Source organism: Xyrauchen texanus, chromosome 2 (genome assembly GCF_025860055.1).
Source record: "Xyrauchen texanus isolate HMW12.3.18 chromosome 2, RBS_HiC_50CHRs, whole genome shotgun sequence".
Classification (NCBI taxonomy): domain Eukaryota; kingdom Metazoa; phylum Chordata; class Actinopteri; order Cypriniformes; family Catostomidae; genus Xyrauchen; species Xyrauchen texanus.
The window spans coordinates 29199870-29222391 of record NC_068277.1 but is presented as its reverse complement, the minus strand read 5'-3'; the positions used below and the strand labels follow the sequence as shown (position 1 = coordinate 29222391).

General features: G+C 38.0%; 1 protein-coding gene across 9 annotated transcripts in view; it reads right to left on the bottom strand.

The window, feature by feature from the left end:
* Positions 1–1302: 1302 nt before the first annotated feature.
* Positions 1303–22522, bottom strand: part of LOC127654758 (tight junction protein ZO-1-like) — a 97219-nt gene continuing 75999 nt past the window's right edge. For 3 of the 9 annotated variants that reach the window (XM_052142106.1, XM_052142115.1, XM_052142123.1), the window contains 11 exons: positions 21443–21543; positions 19600–19953; positions 17667–17891; positions 15647–16399; positions 14418–14503; positions 13801–14004; positions 11758–11837; positions 11165–11600; positions 9909–10126; positions 9553–9696; positions 1303–3091 (listed from right to left, as the gene is read on the bottom strand). In XM_052142106.1, coding sequence (XP_051998066.1) covers positions 2997–3091; positions 9553–9696; positions 9909–10126; positions 11165–11600; positions 11758–11837; positions 13801–14004; positions 14418–14503; positions 15647–16399; positions 17667–17891; positions 19600–19953; positions 21443–21543 — 2696 coding nt within the window. In that variant the 3' untranslated portion in view covers positions 1303–2996. The remainder of the gene's footprint in view (positions 3092–9552; positions 9697–9908; positions 10127–11164; positions 11601–11757; positions 11838–13800; positions 14005–14417; positions 14504–15646; positions 16400–17666; positions 17892–19599; positions 19954–21442; positions 21544–22522) is intronic. The other 6 variants (XM_052142132.1, XM_052142147.1, XM_052142139.1 and 3 more) reach the window with 4 other exon arrangements.

Genomic DNA, 22522 nt, shown 5'->3' with positions numbered 1-22522 from the left:
CCGCGACTCGTCTCTGACTGAAGAACGTTGAAATGATTCTACGACAGAATGCGTTTAAATAGAAACATTCGATATCAAAATAACGAACTTAACGCTTATTGTGTTTAACTAGACCGATGCTTGCGCAAGATGAGGTACGGGCTGCAACTGATGTGTTTTGAGATTTAACGACGCGATTCCAGCGTTCCCGTGTACGATTCCCATTCGTGTCCGTGCGAACAGCCGCCGCAGCCTCGCGCCAGTAGCCTGTCAATCAGATGTGTGACTATGTGGTTGTGTAGGGGAGGTGAATTGTGGTGCAGCCATATACATTCACAAGGATGCGGGCAACGACCCTATTTAAGGCGCCACAAAAGCCCTCGATAAATGATAACAAAATGACTCACACTGTGTTACTTTTCAGTGAAACCCTACAGCTCTCCTTTTTAAGACTGAACATTTTCTTAAGGTTAATATGCAATCACACAGTACACGAGAACATTATTTTATTATTAATGAATACATTAGATCAAAACAATCTTATTTCATCAGGCGCAAAATTGGTACGGAGTAGCAAAATGAAACTGATATAGGCCTGTATATTATTCTTAAAGATTTTAAATTTAGAAATTCATACTTAGTAAATCAATTGAAAACACTTATACAGATTAGATTAAAGTGCGTGTATTCAATTCTTTGCATTTTATATTATCGAGTACATGGCAAAGATCCACGTAGTTCGGTTAACCTCACTGATATAAATATAACATCAGCCAATAAAATTATCGGTTTTATAACGTTATAAACGCTTGTCTCAATGAATAATCAGAATTAATCTGCGCAGTAGGGTACTAGCGCCATATGCAGGACACAATGTGTTACTACACACTTAATATACTGCAGTGTGCTGTCGCATCAACACATTTCGATAGTCACCTTGCTCTTAAAGGAATAGCTCACCCTAAACTGAAAATTATCTCATCATTTACATCGTGACATCTCAGATGTGTATGACTTTCTCTCTTCAGCAGAACACAGAGATTTTTAGCAGAATATTTTAGTTAATATTTTAATAAGCTTCAAAGTTTCAGACCCTGTTGACTTGCATTGTATGGACCAACAGAGCTGAAATATTCTTCTAAAAATCTTTGTGTTCAGCAGAAGAAAGAATTCATCTCGGTTGACATGAGGGTGAGTTTTCATTTTTGGTTGATCTATCTCAGAGTTATAAAAAAAAATGGGACAATGTGTTCTTTACAATGTGCCCTTTCCTTGCAATGTTGCAGCTACAACTACGAAAACAACCAATAAGAACACAACACCTTGTATTTTAAAATTTTTATTTTTTTAATACAGTGGCATACTGGAAATTGTGTTGAAAAGGGAACAAAACTGCCACACATAAATTGCTAATGACCAGTCGAAGCAGTGTTATATTGTCTGCTGTGCCATAATAAATCGTCTATTAGTACAAAAATACATTTCAGGACACACAATGTAGCATCCAGTATCACAAATAAATGCATGGGACACATTTAGAGCACACCGTTTAAAATATTTTTTTTTTTTAGAATAGTTTACATCAAGCACTTTCCTTTGTAAATAAAAATTAAAAGATTGTTATCATTAAAAATGTTTATATTTAGTGTGTAACTGTAGAAAAGGTGATAATTCTACTGGCTCAAATGTAGAACCAGAATACAAAGATCAGACCATTTTCATTTCTTCATTCATTCTTATAAATGCCCCCCCCTCCCCCCTCCCCATTATTACAAAATAATAAAGACATACAAAAAGGTAATTTACAAACCAATAATGAAGGCAATATGCTAGCTTTATGTACAACCAATTTGTCTCCTTTTTCACATCTTTTATTATTGTTTCTCTTTAAAAGGACATGTGCATAGCAGACAGAAAGAGAAAACCTGTTCTTAGCCTTTATGCCGTTCCTGTGTGCAACACCCAGGTTTGTTTTGTACAGTGGCTTGACAAAACGGCAGAAAGACAACTTCAGTTTCTTCATAATTTATCATTAACACAACTTAGCAAAAAATAAACCAAAAAGGTTTTTGTTGTTCAAAAAGTCAATCTTTTCAGATAAGGCATCACTGCTTTGGAAGATACAGAATAAGAGAGAGAGAGGGGGGTCTTCACACCTGAGTCAAAGCACATGCATAGATCTTGACACAGCAGGAATGTTCCAGTGCTAAAGTTTACAGGTCTGTAAGGAGGCTAATGGTGTACTAAGGAACTATTAAACAGGTGAGCCTGTAAGTATCTGGAGATTTCAATAAGTATATTCTTCAATTGTCAGTTCTTTCCTCTGACTATTTCCCTAAACTCTTATCTAGCACTGATTCTGCAACATTACATGTTAATCTATACTCTCATGATGAAAGTCGGGAATTGTATCAGATATACACTTCAACCGCTTGAAACATCTTTGATGTCTGAAAAGTCTAAACTAGAATTCAATATTCTAGAAAAGTTGCACTATAAATTTTAGAAGTTACATTATGGTGTGCATACTATACGGAGTGAAAATACATTTGCAATATAGTCTACAATTTTCATTTGCCTAGACTGAATGGAAGAACCCAAAATACTCTTTATAAAAAATAAAAAAAAAGTGTGTGTCGCAAAAATTATAGTTGGCTTACAGTGTAAATATTAATATGTCAGTGGCACAGAGCATGCAGTCCATCAAAGGTTAATGTCTGTTTTTGTTATCATCGAAAGTATTTAAAAGCACTTAAAGTAGAGGAAGAAGAAAACATGAGGAAGAGGAGCACAGCACTTCAGAGAATGTAACCCTCCATCCAGTCTCTATGGTTACAGTAAACAAAGCCAGAGCACAGTCAGGAGACCCTTCATTTAGTGTTGCGTAATTCCTTCATCCTAGAGGACCATGTGTATGTGTTTGTATGTGTGCGCATATGTGTTTGTGTTCAAAAAGGGGTGGTCCTCTATTGTTTTATCTGGTTCCAGATTCAGTAATGGGCCTGCTGTTGCCCTCCTCAGAAATGGTCAATAAGCACAGACACACAGTTGGCTCCAACCAGGTAGTTGGGATCCCCATGAATAGATTTGTTCTGCCAACTCTTAGGATCACCTGGATAAACAGAGAAAATGGAGATGAATATGACAGAGAATTGGAGAACAGAGCATAAGATGGAGTGTCATGTAGTACACATTGCACACAGTGCAGATGTCCCAGTGACCGCACACTCTCTGTGAACACATAAACTTTGAGTAAAGCTGCATTCATGCTTGTTTTCTAGATTCACCATGACAAAGACAGCAGTGACTGAAGTACTACAGAACTTCAAGTACAAGATCTAATAGATCTACTGTATGCATCTGTGACTCCAGTCAAAACACTACAAAGGAAACTTAAAGAAATGGTCCAGGTTCAATACAAGTTGGAGTGGTTGTGGCGTAGTGGCTAAAGCACAAGGCTGTTAATCAGATGGGCACTGGTTCTAACCCCATGCCCACCACCATTGTGTCCTTGAGCAAGGCACTTAACTCCAGGTTGTTCCGGGGGGATTGTCTGTGTAATAATTGCACTGTAAGTCGCTTTGGATAAAAGCGTCTGCCAAATGCATAAATGTAAATGTAAATGTAAGTTAAGCTCAATGAACAGCATTTGGGCCATTATACAGATTACCACCAATATAGATTACAGTCATTTAGGCTCATCCCTCATATATTTTTTTCATTTAACCCAGGACCACATTCTTCCATATACAGTGGGTACGGAAAGTATTCAGACCCCCTTAAATTTTTCACTCTTTGTTATATTGCAGCCATTTGCTAAAATCATTTAAGTTCATTTTTTTTCCTCATTATTGTACACACAGCACCCCATATTGACAGAAAAACACAGAATTGTTGACATTTTTGCACATTTATTAAAAAAGAAAAACTGAAATATCACATGGTACTAAGTATTCAGACCCTTTGCTGTGACACTCATATATTTAACTCAGGTGCTGTCCATTTCTTCTATTCATCCTTGAGATGGTTCCACACCTTCAATTGAGTCCAGCTGTGTTTGATTATACTGATTGGACTTGATTAGGAAAGCCACACACCTGTCTATATAAGACCTTACAGCTCACAGTGCATGTCAGAGCAAATGAGAATCATGAGGTCAAAGGAACTGCCTGAAGAGCTCAGAGACAGAATTGTGGCAAGGCACAGATCTGGCCAAGGTTACAAAAAAATGTCTGCTGCCCTTAAGGTTCATAAGAGCACAGTGGCCTCCATAATCCTTAAATGGAAGACGTTTGGGACGACCAGAACCCTTCCTAGAGCTGGCCGTCCGGCCAAACTGAGCTATCGGGGGAGAAGAGCCTTGGTGAGAGAGGTATAGAAGAACCCAAAGATCACTGTGGCTGAGCTCCAGAGATGCAGTCGGGAGATGGGAGAAAGTTGTAGTAAGTGAACCATCACTGCAGCCATCCACCAGTCGGGGCTTTATGGCAGAGTGGCCTGACGGAAGCCTCTCCTCAGTGCAAGACACATGAAAGCCTGCATGGAGTTGGCTAAAAAACACCTGAAGGACTCCAAGATGGTGATAAATAAGATTCTCTGGTCTGATGAGACCAAGATAGAACTTTTTGGCCTTAATTCTAAGCAGTATGTGTGGAGAAAACCAGGCACTGCTCATCACCTGTCCAATACAGTCTCAACAGTGAAGCATGGTGGTGGCAGCATCATGCTGTGGGGGTGTTTTTCAGCTGCAGGGACAGGACGACTGGTTGCAATCGAGGGAAAGATGAATGCGGCCAAGTACAGGGATATCCTGGACGAAAACCTTCTCCAGAGTGCTCTGGACCTCAGACTGGGCCGAAGGTTCACCTTCCAACAAGACAATGACCCTAAGCACACCTCTAAAATAACGAAGGAGTGGCTTCACAACAACTCCGTGACTGTTCTTGAATGGCCCAGCCAGAGCCCTGACTTAAACCCAATTGAGCATCTCTGGAGAGACCTGAAAATGGCTGTCCACCAACATTTACCATCCAACCTAACACAACTGGAGAGGATCTGCAAGGAGGAATGTCAGAGGATACCCAAATCCAGATGTGAAAAACTTTTCCCAAAAAGACTCATGGCTGTATTAGATCAAAAGGGTGCTTCTACTAAATACTGAACAAAGGGTCTGAATACTTAGGACCATGTGATATTTCAGTTTTTCTTTTTTAATAAATGTGCAAAAATGTCAACAATTCTGTGTTTTTTTGTCAATATGGGGTGCTGTGTGTACAATAATGAGGAAAAAAAAATGAACTTAAATGATTTTAGCAAATGGCTGCAATATAACAAAGAGTGAAAAATGTAAGGGGGTCTGAATACTTTCCGTACCCACTGTAAGTGTTCACATACATATGATACAAGTTATTTCCTACTCAAGGTGGTGCTGATATTTCATTGATTGAATTGATTTACATTTTACATTTCTATCTGATGAAGAAACATGGAAGTAAACTATAACAATTACAACACATGAACATTATGATTTGGCTATGGTCACTTGGATGTACTATTTAAAATTATCTAAGTTTGTGCGCCTATTTACGTAGACTCAATAAGTGCCTGAGAAAATACTTGTGTAGCTTATGTGTTATATATGGTATGTAGCTCAATAGGTGTTCGACAGCCACTTGCGTCTCATGCGATTTCAGTGTGAAAGTAATGGAGCCAGTCAATAAATATTCAAATACACACGGTTTCAAAAGTGTAGCCAACAAGAAGTAAACATTATACGTCAATATGATTTTAGCATTATAAATTTGCTTCTCTTATCTGTGTAAAGTTAAATCCAATATTACAACTTTATTGTCATGATGATGTAATGCTAGTAAACCTTGTAATCTGGTCAATGGCGTAGCAACGGTTAATCACTGATTTTATCACACTAAAATCATGTTAAAACGTACAGAATAATGTTCATGTCTTGCTGCTGTACTTTTGGAACAGTATGTATTTAATGTTTATAGATTGGCTCCAATCATTTCCATTGTAAGTGCCTTATCATAACCGCAAATTTAGATTTTTTCTTTTTCTCAAATAAACAAGGGAAGAGTCAAAATAATTTTTTATGGTAATCAAAATTACACCACAAATGTTGTTAAATGAGTTCAACTTGTATTTAACCTGAAACATGCCTTTAAGCCCCTACAAAGCAAAAATGTCAAGAAACATGTTTTATATTAAATATATGTCAATTGTCATCCACCATGGAGTACTGTATTACAGTAGTACAGTTTCAGCTCTTGCTCCCTTCGGGCTGTGTGAGGGAAAAAGATGCTCAGAGATAACACAGGCTCTCAAGCTTGCACCATTTACGCAGGTCCAGAGCAATAACCAAAACGTCTCAAAGTCTAAGGAGTTTTAAAGTATAGGGACAAATATTTCCAGCAAAACAGGAAGGGTTAATACCATAGTTAACCACAGACTCTCATGTTTTAGAACTTAAAAATCAACAAGGATCTGAGGATTTGAGTAGGCTTTTTGGCACTCCACTGTAAGCTCTATCAGAACAACCTCTGTGTAATACTACAGTTGGGAAGAACTCTCTCACTTTACATGAGTGCGCGCCAATTAGCCTCTAGCTACAGTTTAAGAATGGCCTTGTTTTACAATATGCAGATTAGAGGCAAGGGCCTGTAATCCTTTTGCAATGAAGTAGAAGGCTGCAGTCTCATCTCTCTACTGCACATTCAAATTGAGGGGTTAATTAGCTGCTACTCCAGGGCAGTATCTGCTTTACCAGTTATAAAGAGACGAATGAATGGAAAGAGATTGAGAAAGAATTGAAGACCCAGGAAAAAACATTTGCTATGACTTCCGATCAGAGAAGGTTGTGGTAAATAAAGAAGCTCCATTAGTGGAGAGGCAGAAACTGCATCTCTGAATATTCAGACATTTGGGTGGCTGTGTGAGAAAGTTCAAAGCACAAAAAAATAACATGAGTGAATGATGTTTAAAAGCAGTGAAATTGCCAGTTAATGAAATCATATGACTGAATTGAAGATGGAAAAACACTTTTTTTTTGCATAATGCTCATTTGCAGAATCTATGATTATTAAACTAACCTAGAGGTGGAAATCACTAACGTAAGGCTGATTAACGTAAATGATTAGTTGACGTTATCGACAATGAAAAATTGTAGACACATTTTTTTGTTGTCGAATAGTCGTTTGATCTCATTTACCGTAGCATGAGACCGTAACACATTTAACTCTAATGATGAGAAGCGAGAGCAGCACTGCAGTTCACGCCTGACTGAGGATGAATTACACAGCTCACAGTCCAGCTGCACTCTAAACTTTCACAGCTTCATGTGTTGTAGATCGCAAAGTATGAGGGAATTATAATGCAAAAATACTAAATAAGAAAATACAGAAGCACTCTCATTGTGGAATAAGTGGAGCTGGAGTTGCCGCTCCGCTGAAGCAAAACTTGCGTGTCAAGCGTCTTTAAAGGAAACACCCTGGTGTTACATCTTAAATGCAGTTATATTTAATGTGTTATAGCTTTATTAAAGACAAATAATACGGAAGTAGATCATGTAAGTACAACAAACTCCGAAACTGGTATTTCTCGGTGCGGTCAGCGCCTCTTCTATGAGTTGCACGAATGTCATGATCTAAGGGGGAGAGATTAAAATTGCACCCAACTGAAGCACACTCTGTAGCGGGGACGCTTGTCCCCCAAGTGTGCATGCTTAATGCAGCTAGATTATAATGTGATGGATCGTGGCTAATTGAATCATAATATATTTGTCAGTGTACATTTCCTATTGTGAAGAAAATTGGCAATATGCAGCTTTATTAATAAGAGAGAGTTTATTTATTTTGTGAGTTAAAGATGGATTGACGTAAACGGAAAGGTGAGACCCCATTATAAACCGCAACAAAATATGTTTTTGATTTGTTTTGGCTTGTTTTCCAATATAAATATCTATAAAACAATGTACATTTTCATTAGTAGCTATACTGTTATATTGCTATATTGTTATCTGAGAATGTTGAACAGAAGATTAAAAAATACAAATATTTCAAATGATCTAAAAATCCTTTAAAAATAAAAAAAGATGCATTCACCTGAAAAGCAGAATATAAGACATTTAGACTTGCTTTTATAGGAAAAAATCATGAATATAAGTATATTTTGTCTTTACTGCTTTCGCAGAATTATAACCAAGTGAAAAAATACACTTATATACAAAATACACTAATAGTTAAGATACATTCTCTTAAAGCAAGTCTAAATATCTTATATGTTGCTTCTCAAGTAAACTGATTCTGTTTTAAGGATTTTTTGACCATTTTAAATGGAAAACAAGACAAAAACACTTGATTACAATAGGACATTTTGCAGTGAATTTCTTTACTGAATTAAACATAAAAAGTATTCATTCCCTTTAATTGAGTGAATGTCATTTAGAGGTATTTTGTTGAAGCCCTAATACAGGGACTTAACATTACTAATGCAGGAGGCAGTAGTCATGTTTAAGAGAATAAATAAAGGCATCTTCACGTTGCAACATACCTATGCATATTGCCTGCGAAATTCAACCGGAATTTGCATCAAATAAATTTAAAATAACACAAATTAGTTTTTGTGTACGCAAATATATGTTACATAGTCTATAAGTACATTAAGTACATTCCTGTTTTTCCAGCAATTGGTTGCCATAATCACTTCTTTCTCATTGTTTGTTAGTTAAAGGTGCTGTAAGCGATTTTACCCATTCCACTTCCACAAGACTGATCTGTTGAATTAGCCACATCCCTCTTTCCAAAACTCCAAAGTCCAAAGATACCAAATTAGCTTTATTGAGGCCAACACCGTACAGAAACGGTTGTTAAAAACAACAGTAGCAAAAACTGTTATGAACAACATGGCATAAAAATGGCATTAAGCCTCAGTAATTCACTGCAACAACACTACTATGAGAACGTGCAAAATTATTGACAGGTCAAAAGCATCAGAGACAGTGGCCCACAGACACATTTTTGTTTGCTGTTTACAGAGTCTCGAGCTGGCACAGAAACCAGTGAGATATCTCATGACCTGTATTTCATTAATATCTTTCAAGGAGTAGGACCATTTTTTGCATTCCTTTCCATGAAAAAGAACACTTACAGCACCTTTAATGCTATGGATTTTATAGGTTCCTTGTACTCTGAGACCAACAATATACACAGCTCCATGTCTACCTGGAATGCTAGTGCCAGACACAGCTTAAAAGCTTTTATCATATTGGTCGTCTCATCTTTTTTTTCCTGATGGAGTCCATATGAATGCATGGTTTCAATTTAAAAGTTTATGATTTATTATGTGATCGACTTGATCAAATGAATGAGAAGCAAGTGAGTGTGTGAGTGCGTGCATGAATGAGTGACACAGAAAAAATGAATAAATGACAGGCTGTATAAATGTGAGAATAAGATAATGCATAATGAAAAAAGCCTGATAGAGAGAAAGGCCCACAACCAAAGTTGTCACAAAGCCATCCCAAACGACCCAAAAAAGGACAGAGAGAGGACAGCGTACCCGACGAGGAGTCGGAGGATTTTAGAGCAAAAGACCAACCATCAGGGGTCATAGACGCACAGTGAGGTAGGCGGAGCTCCACTGGCTTCAGGAACTTCAGACCATGAGGACCACACATCACCAGAGGACTCAGCAGAGTTTCACCTGCATATACAAACACTGTTCATTAACACATTTAATTTACACTCAAACAGAAATTAATACATTTCTCTACAAACCATATCTTTAGTACTAATGGCAAAAACAGTTATCTCTTAAGCCACAAATTTAGGATAGAACATCTTTTACAGAGCTGTGGAGAAAGTAAAGAAATATGAGAATTTTCTAATCCTATAGTTTAAACATGCATGACTGACCTTTCTCTTTGTCCAGAGGTGGCAGGATGCTGTTATCCCGACACACTTTGAAGTAAATCTCCTGCTCCACACCTTCAGGAATGGCTCCCTGAGGGATAATGATGCTCACTCCTGTCTCAACGGAGCTCAGGACCCCACCGTTACAGTTGAAGATGCCCCGTGCTGTAGCCACCACTGTATGACTGTCATCATCATCGTCGTCCTCTAAAGCAGTCGGGCTGTAAACACAAGGAAAAATAGATGTTTTGACTGATTCTTGTTTTATTTATTTACTTATTTTTTCTGCAAATGTTATCTAGCAAATATCTTGTTCTACTGATTGTACGACTTTTATTTTACGTTTTCATACATTTTAAAAATAACCTTCAATCTTAGGAGTACCATTTCTGTAATTCAAAAAAAAATTGTCAACTTTATGCATTGAGAAATTTAATATTGAAGGGATAGTTCACCCAAAAATGAATTCTCTCATCATTTACTCACCCTCATGCCATACCAGATGTGTATGACTCTCTTTCTTCAGAAGAACACAAACAAAACATTTTAGAAGAATATTTCAGCTCTGTAGGTCCAAACGATGCAAGCAAATTGGAACCAAAACTTTGAAGCTCTGCAAAGCATATAAAGGCAGCATAAAAATGTATCCATATGACTCCAGTCATCTGAATCTATGTCTTCAGAATTTATATGATCGTGTGGGTGGGAAACAGATTCATATTTGAGTCCTACTTTCACTTCCACTTTTACTTTAGATTTTTGCCGACTGACATTCTTCATGCAGATCACCACCTACTGGGCAGGTTGGAGAATTTGTAATAAAAAGGCACTTATATATTGATCTGTTTCTCACCCACACCTATCATATCGCTTCTGAATCATGAATCACATGGATTATTTTTATGCTGCCTTTATGTGCTTATTGGAGGTTCAAAGTTTTGATCACCGCTCACTTGCATTGTATAGACCAACACAGCTGAGATTTTCTTCAAGAAATCTTTTAAAATCGATTTAAAAAAATTGTGGTCAGCAAAAGAAAGAAATGTCTTCCTAACATATATTTTACTTTACATTTATAGCCACCTGAAAAGATGATGCACATCTTTGATTCTTTGCAAGCACTGGTAATTGCTTTAGGAAATGCAAATCAAGTTCATCATTCATTTTAGAAAATGTATAACACGGATGAAACGTCTACTTACTAAGGAAAAAGTAAACTTGCAGAATTATAGAGCTAGCTTCAATTGGTTCTACTTTACCTGACAGGTATTGCCTTGGGCATGGCATTAATGTTGTTCTGCTGGTATTTGGGTTTCTGGTCCGTGGTGCGAGTGAATGTGTCTAGGCTGCTGTCAAGGTCTGTCAGCTGGGAAGAGCTCTGTGGTTTGACTGTGGTGCTGATGGGAGCTTTTACATTATCCGTCTTATTTTGCGAGTCATTGGGCAGGAGGTTGTGGTTGAACTTAGGGCTGTCAAACTTGCGCTCGAAGGGCCTTGCAGAGGTGGTGTAAGGTTTGGGCACAAATCGATTGTAGCTAGATGTGGCAGACGTGCTGTTGGACTTTGGAGGTTCACCGGTGCCATTAACAGATTTCTCTGGGAAGCTCTTCTGAGGCAGGTAGTTACTATGGACTGTGTCTTTATGACTGGGAGGCTTGACTTTGGGAGATCCGTGTGGATCAAGTGGTGGCGTCACTGTTTATGTGTGAGAGAAGAAGAGGAGTATGTGAACAAGTTCATGCAGGCATGTGAATGTGTCTCAGGGAAGAACACAAATATGGAAGTATCATAAATAATACAATCAATTGAGGTCAGGGCATATACAATAATTCAACTTCCATTAATGACTTACCTGCAGGTTTGGGTAGGGTCGGGGGTGGTACAGCTGGGTTTACAGGAGGAACAGGGTTCATTTTATCCACAGATTCTGCCCTGTGGCAGATAAACAGACAAAGGCTCAACTGATTAAAACTTAGAGCCATAAATTCTTCAATCATATCTATTGCTCTAAACTAGGGCTGGGTATCGTTCCAAAATTCGATATCGATACAAATACCTTGATACCGCGATACCGGTTCGTAAACTATACTTTTTCGATACTTTGGTCAAAAAACAAAACAAAAAAAAAACTCGGCAGAAAAACGACGAACACCGGTTTTACCATTGGCTGGATGCTAGGTGGTACTATGGGATACATTTTGGTAAAAATGGTTAGGGTTAAGCTTACACAATAAAGACACCTTGATTTCAAACTTTGAACTTTATTTTTTATTTATTTTAACTAAAAGTTCAAATGAAACTGGAAAAAAATAAGTGAATTTAAAATGTGTTGTTCAACTTTTTGAAAGATGGTTTTACAAGAGTTGTGAACATCTCTCTGGCAAAGAAGCTTCATCCGTGCATTCTCTACCCGTCGGGTATTTCGTTATCCAGGAAAATATACCATGTGTGTGAATAAATTAGTTCCCTTCTTCACGATATATATATATATCCAATTACATCGGAAACCTCAGGGCTGAGGGATTAGTGAATATTCTTGCTTTTTTGATTTTGCATTGAAAATTAAATAATTGATTTAAAAAACGAAAAACTTAAATAAAATACATTTCTAAATTCAAATTGCACTCCAAACGAAACGAAAAAGAAAATAAATAAATAATAAAGTGATAAAATTATATATATATGTAACCACCTTTCCGTTTACCGTCAGGCAAGAATACGTCTAAACATGCAGGCAGAAAATTACTTAAAACAAATGAAGACATAAAAACAATTATAAATGTAAAATTTTATTTTATTATTTTATACATTTTTTATATAGTTTGTATTATTTTACAGGCAGCAGAGTTGCGTTCACAATAAACCGTGCTGTGGAAATAAAGTGAACTGAACTCAAAGCACCTCCTGAACTGAGATGTCTGAGGTAATTTGCAGCATTCATAAAATTTTAAAAAAAGAATCGCAAGACAGAAACAAAGTGTGAGATCCTTTGATGCGCGTGTTCCACGAGACTGCACGCCTCTCTATCAGCGCGTCATATATGCCCATATATGGCATTTCTGTCATCTGTACTTAATAATATAATAAATAGTGTTTCTTCAAATATGTGTCTTTGTGTCTTGTTATATTAATTTGATAATAATAATAGTCTAATAATGATAATAATAATTTAATAGATTCATGGGAAACGAGTCAAATATCATCATGACAAGGTCAACGGCATCAGCTATTGGTAATCACTCTGACCATCATTGATCCCAAGATCATCATCTGTTTGTTCAACCTGAATGTGCATTTCTCTCTATAAATTATCAAAATGTTCAGACAGTCTCTTGCTGGTTTTTCCGACACATTGAGAATCATTACCGCTTTTCCCGGTGTCACGGAGGCTCGCTTCGTGCGTGCGCTTGTAAAATTATATTTTAAAGGCTCATTATTACGGTTTATTATTTCTCTGTAATGTAGAACAGTGTTAGCAATGTTAGTGATAACATTCTTTCTCAGCCCTGGAACTCAAACCATTTTCTAATACTAGCATTTTTCCTTGATGCCTAAACACAGCCAATCACCAGCACTTTTAGATTTGGGCACATCTAGCATGCTACATGCTTATCACTGACGTTGACGAGATTAACCCCTTAGATATCAAAATTTGGTACCGAACAACAAGACATTTTTCGATACTCGATTGTTTAGAGGCAATTCGGTCGGTGCCTAAAATGTATTGAACCCAGCCCTACTCTAAACATTACATTTATACTACCAATCCTGAAAAATGTATTACTGACATGACAAACAAACCTCTGATTCCATTTAGATCAGTGGTTTTCAACCAGGGGGCAAAATGTCCATGGCCTCAAGATGACTTGAAATGATTTAGATTTATATATACTACCTGGGGTAGTAGCCTGGTTGGGTCTGAGGTTGGGCTGGCTTGCTGGCAGGTGTCAGCTGTGTGGAGGGTTTGCTGTCAAAGCTGCGACGGTCGAAGTAAGAGAGCTGTTTCCTGTAGTAATCTTCATCCTCATCAGGGTCATTGTTGGTAGATCGAATTATATCATCCACTGCTTTGGGCTGCGGCTGCTGTGGCTCTGGAGATCTGAGAGTAAAGGAGTAGGTGATATTTTGAATTTTACACCTTTAACTCTGTTAAAATATCAAAGATATCCACTAATGCAGCCAGAATTTCATTCATACATTTATGAAGTCACTTTGACTTATAGACACACAGAGTCAGTAGCCATATGCAATGTTTGTTTATCACTAAAATGCCAACGGATTATATAACGGTGAGTGGAGACAGAGAGCCTGATTTCATTACTTTACCACTAGATGGAGATCTATGACTAACTTTATTTCTATGGCTAGTGCCACTGAGATATTAATCAGCTCCATATATTTTACTGACTTTATGGCAGGGCTTAAAGGACGGCTCTTTAGACAGACACAAATAATGCGGTGTGCCAATTGCTGCAAATCAATTTATTTGTACTTTATGAGCTAGCTAATTACCTAAAGGCCTTCTCTTGGTCCAGGTTACTTAAGGAGTTGGCTTTGGGCACAGAGACAGCTCCAGGTTTAGGCACCATGTCCACTGGCTAAGGGAGAAAGAGAATTAATTTACTCATAAGTAACTCAAAATATTACCCCATGAATTCAAAACATTTAAGAATGTTTATTAGTTCTCCCAAAGATGAGAACTCTGCCTTAATTAACTCACCCTCATGTTGTTTCAAACCTGTATGACTTCCTTTCTTATGTAGAGCACAAAAGGGGATTTCTGAATGTCTTTTCAATACAAAGGCAGTGGATAGTGACTCAATTTCACTATAGTTCACCCAAAAATGAAAATTCCCCCATCATTTACTCACTCTCATGCCATCCCAGATGTAAGCTTATCTTTCTTCTGAAGAACACAAAAGAAGATTTTTAGAAAAATATATTTGATCTATAAAATGCAGGTGAATGGTGGCCAAAACTTTGAAGCTCCAAAAAGCACATGAAGTCAGCATAAAAGTAATCCATAAGACTCCAGTTGTTTAATACATGTCCTCTTAAGTGATCTAATCATCTTTGGGTGAGAACAGACTCAAATATAACTTTTTTACTGTACATCTTGCCATTGCAGTCTCCTTGGCAATTATCATTTTAAGCTCGATTACACTTCCTAAAACTTGACGTTGGTGTTAGGAAGCGTAATAGAGCTTGAAATCATAATTCCCAAGGAGACTGCAGATGTCACGTCTTATAGTGAAAAAGGAGTAATTGTTTGATCTGTTCTCATCCCAAATCGATTGGATTGCTTCAGAAGACATTGACCACTGGAGTCTTCTGCTGCCTTTAAGTGCTTTTTGGAGCATCAAAGTTTTGGTCACCATTCACTTGCATTGCATTGCATTGCATTGCATTGCATTGCATTGCATTGCATGGACCTACAGAGCAGAGGAATTCTTCTACAAATCTTTGTTTATGTTCTGCAGATGAAGGAAAGTGATACACATCAGGGATGGCATGAAGGTGAGTAAATGAGAATTTTGGGTGAACTATCCCTTTAAAGCTTAAAAACTTAACCAAAAGTACTCAATGTGACTCTTACTTTGTTTAGATACTTTTGGGTAGCTTTTTTAAAGCTGTAAAAACATCTTTATTATTCTGCATAAGAAAGACAGTCACATTGGTTCAGAAAGACATTAACAGAGTTTTCATATTTTGGTAAACTATTTTACAGACTGTCAACTCACCCGAAGGCCAGAGTCTGCATCCTCTCTTGCCCTGTCTACAGACACAGATCGCTTGTTCTCAAACATCTTCACCCTCGTCAACACAGACTGGTGCTTCATGGCCGGGTCTTCCTCAACCACCGCTGGAGGAGGTGGAAGTTCAGGCTCCGCTGGCGGTGAGATGGACTCAGGTTTGGGAGGGACCACGAAGGCTTCAGAGTTCATGTAGCCCCTCTGTGGTGCTTGATTGTAGGAAGGCCTCTGAGAGGGGTCGTAGTACTGTTTGGGGAGTTTTGGGGAGCGGGAGGTAGCTTGAGAGCGAGGGAGTGACTCCTGGTCATACTGTGGGCGTGCATCATATCCTCCTGTCACAGGAGGGGGTGGTTCATCGTGTCGGATCGGTCCGATACTGGGTTTGTCAAAACGAGGTCGACCCGTGTCATATCCAGTGTCATGTCGCTGACCATACATGCGATTCGGACCATCCTCATAGGACATATGAGAGTCGTATCCAGAGGGATTCTGGGGAATGGGCTGGTGGTCATACGGGTCCCAGTGCTCTTCATACGGAGGCACACGGTTGTCAAAATGCAGGTGAGGGTCAAAGTTACGAGCCTTTGGTTCCATGTAGCCCCCATCGTAGTGGTACGGCTGGTGGTCGTAATCTATATATGGCTTGTCTTCCTGGTAGAGCGGCTGCAGGGAGTTGTAGTTGGGCTGCATAGGACTGGGGCTGACTGGCTCGCTGCTATGGTAGATCTCCTTCTTGTACATCTGTTAATAAAGCCAAAGGAGGACAATTATATACCAACTGTACAAAGAAACTAAACTCTAAACCACAGCAATCAATTGAATGTGATGGCAGAAACCAGAGGTGATTAATATTTGGATTAATATTTGAAGACTGAAGCATAGAGTCAGCAGAAAGACCTGCAATAGAGGAAGACTCAGAGTGGGCAGTTATTGAACAGGTCAAAATGGAGGCAGCCATTACACAAATAGTGTCAGGAGAGTTTTAGGAGAAAGATTTGATAAAAGTAACTCATTACACCAAAGCTGCAAAAACACTGGGACAAAATCAGCCAGAATGATAAATCCCACTGTAATAAAACCAATAAGGTTCAGGCAACATTTTGAGACGTAGCCTTTAAGCAATAATAGCAATCCAGTCTGTGATACAGTATGTCTGTCAAGGCTACATTTCAAAGTGAGAACAGGATGGAACAAAGGTCCAAAGTTTTCTATATGAAGCTACATACAGGGTTCCCACACTTTTTGACCAATTAATTTCATGACCTTTCCATTAATTTGTGATTACTGGACAATAAGTATTTTTAAAAGTACTTTTGATTAATCAAACACATTTGCTAATGAATAATTAAGACCAATTTGTAAAAGAACAATTTGATAAAATATCAAACATCACTATGGCTTAGAAATTTTACTCTACATAAGCTCTACACAGGAGAATTATATAGTTGAATATTTAAAACCAGAGCATAACTGGCTAAATTTATGCCATCTACAAAAATGTCCATGACTTGTAGGATTTCATTACATTTCATAAATTTTCCAGTCATTTCCAGATATTCCATAACCATGGGAACCCTGTAAATAAAGATCAAATTAATTATATTTATTTATTATATTAATAAATTTGTTGCATTCATTGCAGCACTAATATGTCTAACTCTAATTCAAGCAAAAAAAATAAAATATGAGAAAAATAAACCCAGACTTGTCATGCGTAAGTAGGCAAGCAACAGTGGGGACTTGGCCTGCAGGTTCTTGAACTATAATCTGATGTAGAAGACCCACTGTTGTGTATGAATGCTGTAATGGACACGCACACACACACACAAACACGCACGCAAACACATAGACACAGAATAGACACTCTCTTTGACAAGCGCACAGCACACATGCAAGATCAAGAAAGCACTGCAGCACACAAGCAGGGCAGACGGCGGTAAGAGAGGGCACCGGGATCGGGCGATAAACTGGGCCGGTTTCAGTCCAGAGCGAGTGGCTAGTGAGGTACCTTGGACTCTGACCCGGGTTGTCCAGATTGGTTGGGGTCGGGAGGCAGGGGCTGAGCTAGCTCAGGGACAGGTGGGAAGAGAGAGCCAGCCTCTGGGCTGAAATCCCCCTGAGAGAGGGTGACCGGGACATCTTTGGCACTCAGAGCCCCTATATTTACATGTACAGCAGGGGGCGCTGTCTCGGCCAGCGGCTCGGGCTGCAGGGGGAGAGCAGCCTCTGCTTTCTGTGAAGGTGTTCAGAAATGTTTAATATACATGTGTTTAAACCTTATCTCTGCACTTCAGCTGAGCTTCATGATTTTTCTGTCTCTCATCTGACACCAGTACTACTTGTTAAAGAAAGCTCCTGTCCAATACATGTTAGGCTCTATCGACAGCAGTTGTGGCCTAATATTGATTACCCTAGAAAATACTTTTGACTTGTCCTTCGAAAGCAACATTAAAGATGTTACAGTAATGAACTTCTGACGGAAATAAATATGGACAGTCTTTAAAATGTCTTCGGGTTTAAAAGCAAACATGTGAAGCTTGTAATTTTGTTAAAGTATAATAAATGTTATTAATTAATTGATGTTATTAATTAACCTCATGTTGTTCCAAACCCATTATGACTTTCTTCCATGGAACACAACACGTGCATTATGTTAGTCTCGGTCACCATTCACTTTTATTGTATAGAAAAAAGATGCAATGACTGAATGATGAATATAGGTTGCATTTTGCTTTACATCTCTATTTGTGTTCCATGAAAGAAAGAGTCTTATGGGTTTGAAAATATGTGAAGATGAGTAAATAAGAACCATTCCTTTAAAGCACTTAAATTAATTATTCTGTAAAAACTTAAATTATTTGATCTGTAAAGTTCAAGATCTGTAGTTCTACATTTTAAATAGTCCTTTTTGCGGTGGGACTACTTTTTAAGATGTATTTCTAGTTATGAGTGACTGGCATAATTCCTGTGAATGGAGTGTGGTCCATGTAAATAATTCTATCTGATGCAAGTCATCCAAATGTTGCCAGGTTTGCCAGCTCAATGTGGTCATGACATGGATGTTGAATGATTGGATATAGCATTACACAGACAAGGTCAATAAGCGATTTTATCACACTAATCTCATTCTACCTAATGTGATGTTTAAGTCTTGTCTTTATACATTTTGAATTATTTTTAATGTTTATTGCCAAGGCCTATGTACTTCCATAATGCCACAAATATTATCGATTGAGCTTAATTTACACTGAACCAATAATATTCTGTTTATATTCAAAATAAAGGTCATAGGGTGATTCTGGGAACCATGTCATGTAATAATTTGTGATTGAACAAGGTTTTATTTTTAAGGTATTCTGATGCCAGTTTAATTCTACAGTACAACGTTTTTGGCCCTCTTGTAACACAAGATCGAAGACACTTTGGATATAATGCTGGCCACTGGACCCATATAGATAAATACATTTACAGCAATACATTTCACACTCTAATTCCATCAAGCACATAATACTTTCTGGTAATGACATCATGATGTACAACATGAGGGGATGAGGCAGGGTACAGCTAGAGCAAAAGGATGGGCAATTATTACACATACTTAAAACGTACAATATCTTCACTTTCATCTCCATTGTGAACATGTTAATCATACATACTGTATCATACTGAGATAAGAGTCACAACATCTATGTAGAGTATAATATCCAAGCCATACTGTATTTATTTCTGAAACAAAACACACTTACAGATGCACATTCACACTCACAAATATATACGATAAATATGCGGCAGCAATTAATACTTGGTCATTGCCACTTCTCTAGTACTGCAATAATACATTTTAAAGCACTCCTCCTTCAATAGCAGTGCTAGAACACTTTTCTTAAACACACCAAGGCCTCCAGACAACAGGGAAGGTGTAGAGCTCTCAGAAACGTTACCTGCTGAGGTGCAGGGGCCTTGAACCCTGCTGGGTCGATGCGTTTCATCGGCTCGGGCAGCAGCTGTTGCTGCTGGTAGCTTCTGTATCCAGGAGGTTCCTGAATGACAGGCAGGTCCTCCCGGACGGGCTCTGACGAGCGTGTGATGGCGGGCTCGCTGGGCGGTCCCACTTCATCGTTGAGGGTCTCATCTAGTTCCTGGTCAGTGTAGGCACCACCTTCCGTATCAGTGTCCTCATAGTCAGAGGTGTGGCGGCTGTCTGTGCTGTACATACTGTACTCACTGCCAGGAGCAGACAAGTAGGACAGACGGTCATCGTGCAGGTCCATATCATCGTCAGGAGCACCGTCCGCCTACAGATATACAGAAATTGCAGGAGGGGAAGAGGGAGAGATGTATAGGAGAGAACAACATGAAATAAGAGTTTAGTCGGCGAACAAACACCTAATTAAAATGGGAGTAGTTTACTCTGAGGTGGTTAGATACATTTGGAATTTCAATCCCTTTCAAACCAAATGTATTTTTTATTTTTTCTCACACAACCATATAATGGAGCAAATTACTCTTCATTTCTTGTTGTGTTGTTTTGTGAAACCTTGATTTAGACCTTTTAAGTAAAACAACAGTTGGTAGTTTAAGTATTGCTGGCATATATAGCTTATATACTACCTGGCCAAAAAAGAAAAAAAAAGTTGCCTCTTGGATTTAAGTAATCAGATACTTAAGAGCCTATTGGGGCTTTTCCACTGCACGGTACAACTCGACTCAACTCTGCTCGCTTTTTGGGGGTTTTCCACTGTGGATAGTACCTGGTACCTGATACTTTTTTTAGTAACACCTCAGTCTAGGTTCCAAACGAGCCAAACAAATACTAAATGTGACATCAAAATCCTGCAGATCACTGACTGGTCAGGGAGAATAATCACTACCAGCGTCACTGGATTTCAGACACGTGACATCAACCCACTAGTTTTAAAGTTAGCAACATAAAGTGTAAATCTGAGGGAATCCCATCACTTTCCTTCATGTTTGATAGCGGCAAAACAAATGCTTGAAAAGCTCGAAGCAGACGCAGCATGCACAGCTGCCATTGTATCATCTCCATTGTAACAGTGTAAGCATCTCCGCCTCGTCTCTTCTGAATCAAAATCATTGATCATCAAAATCATTGTCTAAAATTTTGCGGGACTACAGACTGCACACACGCCACATACATCACAGCTACCATTTAATCTTCACCCTGGGTGCTGCGAATAAGACACAAAACCTGTTTATTAATAGAAACCCTAACATTCACTTAAAAACCCCATTAGTTGTGTAGTAAAATGTGATTTGAATTTGAAGTGCTTAATTCAGTAGGCTACAATAAAAAAAAAAAATGCATTTTATGCTGAACACTTGTATGCTGAAAAAAGTATTCAGTATTTTTTACTGATATAAAAAGGTCACTTATACATACAGTACATTTCATAATATGACAAAAATGGCCATTTTCATATATGCAACATTTGTTTGAAGCCTCCAATTGTATTTGTTTGTATATGGCCTTATATGAGATTTCAATATCAGACAATGTAATAATTGCAACAGGCCTAATGAATCCTCATTTGTGTTTCAGTATACAGATTTAGTGCACGTCTATTTTAAACTCAGAGTCTAAGAAACTAAGTTTTATAAGTCAAAATAAGTGTTGTCATAACAAGAACAGATGTGGAGGAAACCCAAAATGTGTTCTGTAATTACAAGCAATCTGCTTAAGACAACTAAGAATGAGCCTGCCCCTGACACCTAAAGCATCTGCTTTGGAATCGTAGCAGGGTGGTAAAGTTCAGTGAAACTCACCTTGCCCTCTGAGACCCACACAAGCTGATTCTGCTGCTGTTGAATAGTATCCTTCAATCCGCCATACCAGCCATCATTCATGTTGTTCATATTAATGGTGGCTAGAGGATAGTGACATGAGATCAAATCCCATAAATGAGTAATAAAGACAACAAAGCACTCAAAGCTATTCGATAGGATTTGTATTCATTTAGCAACCTCACTACTCCTTATTGTCCACAGGAAACAACATGGAACTATCACTAGTTTATGTTCTTATTCATTCATACAGTATATAGTGTCTGTCACTTTCCCTGTCACTTTATGATTGCACCAAGTGATCTTTGCCCTGTTACATTTACATTTATGAGATGCTTTTATTCAAAATGACTTTCAAATGAGGAATTCTATAACACAAGTCTTTATACAGTTCTGCCAGATACACATTGCGGTTGTCTTATTACTCCCAAAAAAATTATGACTGAGGTTTATGATAGAAGCCTGGCATGCTGAGGCCCATCATCAATTCTAATGTGATGCACAGTTTAATGAATAATTATTCTAACAAGATGTCACAGCACAGTAGAGCTAATGCTAATCATTTAAGTCGGATTCATTTTTGCAAATTGGTTGGATCACTAATTTGGATTAATTTCACTGATCGTTTTTGTCATGAAATAAACATTGGTTATCATCATTTATTTTAATAATTTTAATATAAACATGTTAAAATGTTTTTTGTTGATAGAGGTAATTAGATTTTTTTTTTACAGGTATAAATCTTTGATACAAGTATATATTATCATGCCATAATATCAGTGGACATGCTGTAATTAGATGTCGGGCACAATTTTCTGCTGTTTTTCAGTGGACTTTTTTAATAATAGGATCAAATAGGCAGATTAAAATGTATATCAAGCTTTATTGGCAGGATAAATTTAAGTGTACATTGACGATGCATTATAAGACACTATACATACAGATAGATACAAAACAAATTGAATGGTGAAGTTACAGTAAGTCCGGGACATGCGTCGCAAGTAATGAATAAGCGTGCACCACTCCAAACAAATCAGTTTCTGTGCTAGGATATGTAGTCGA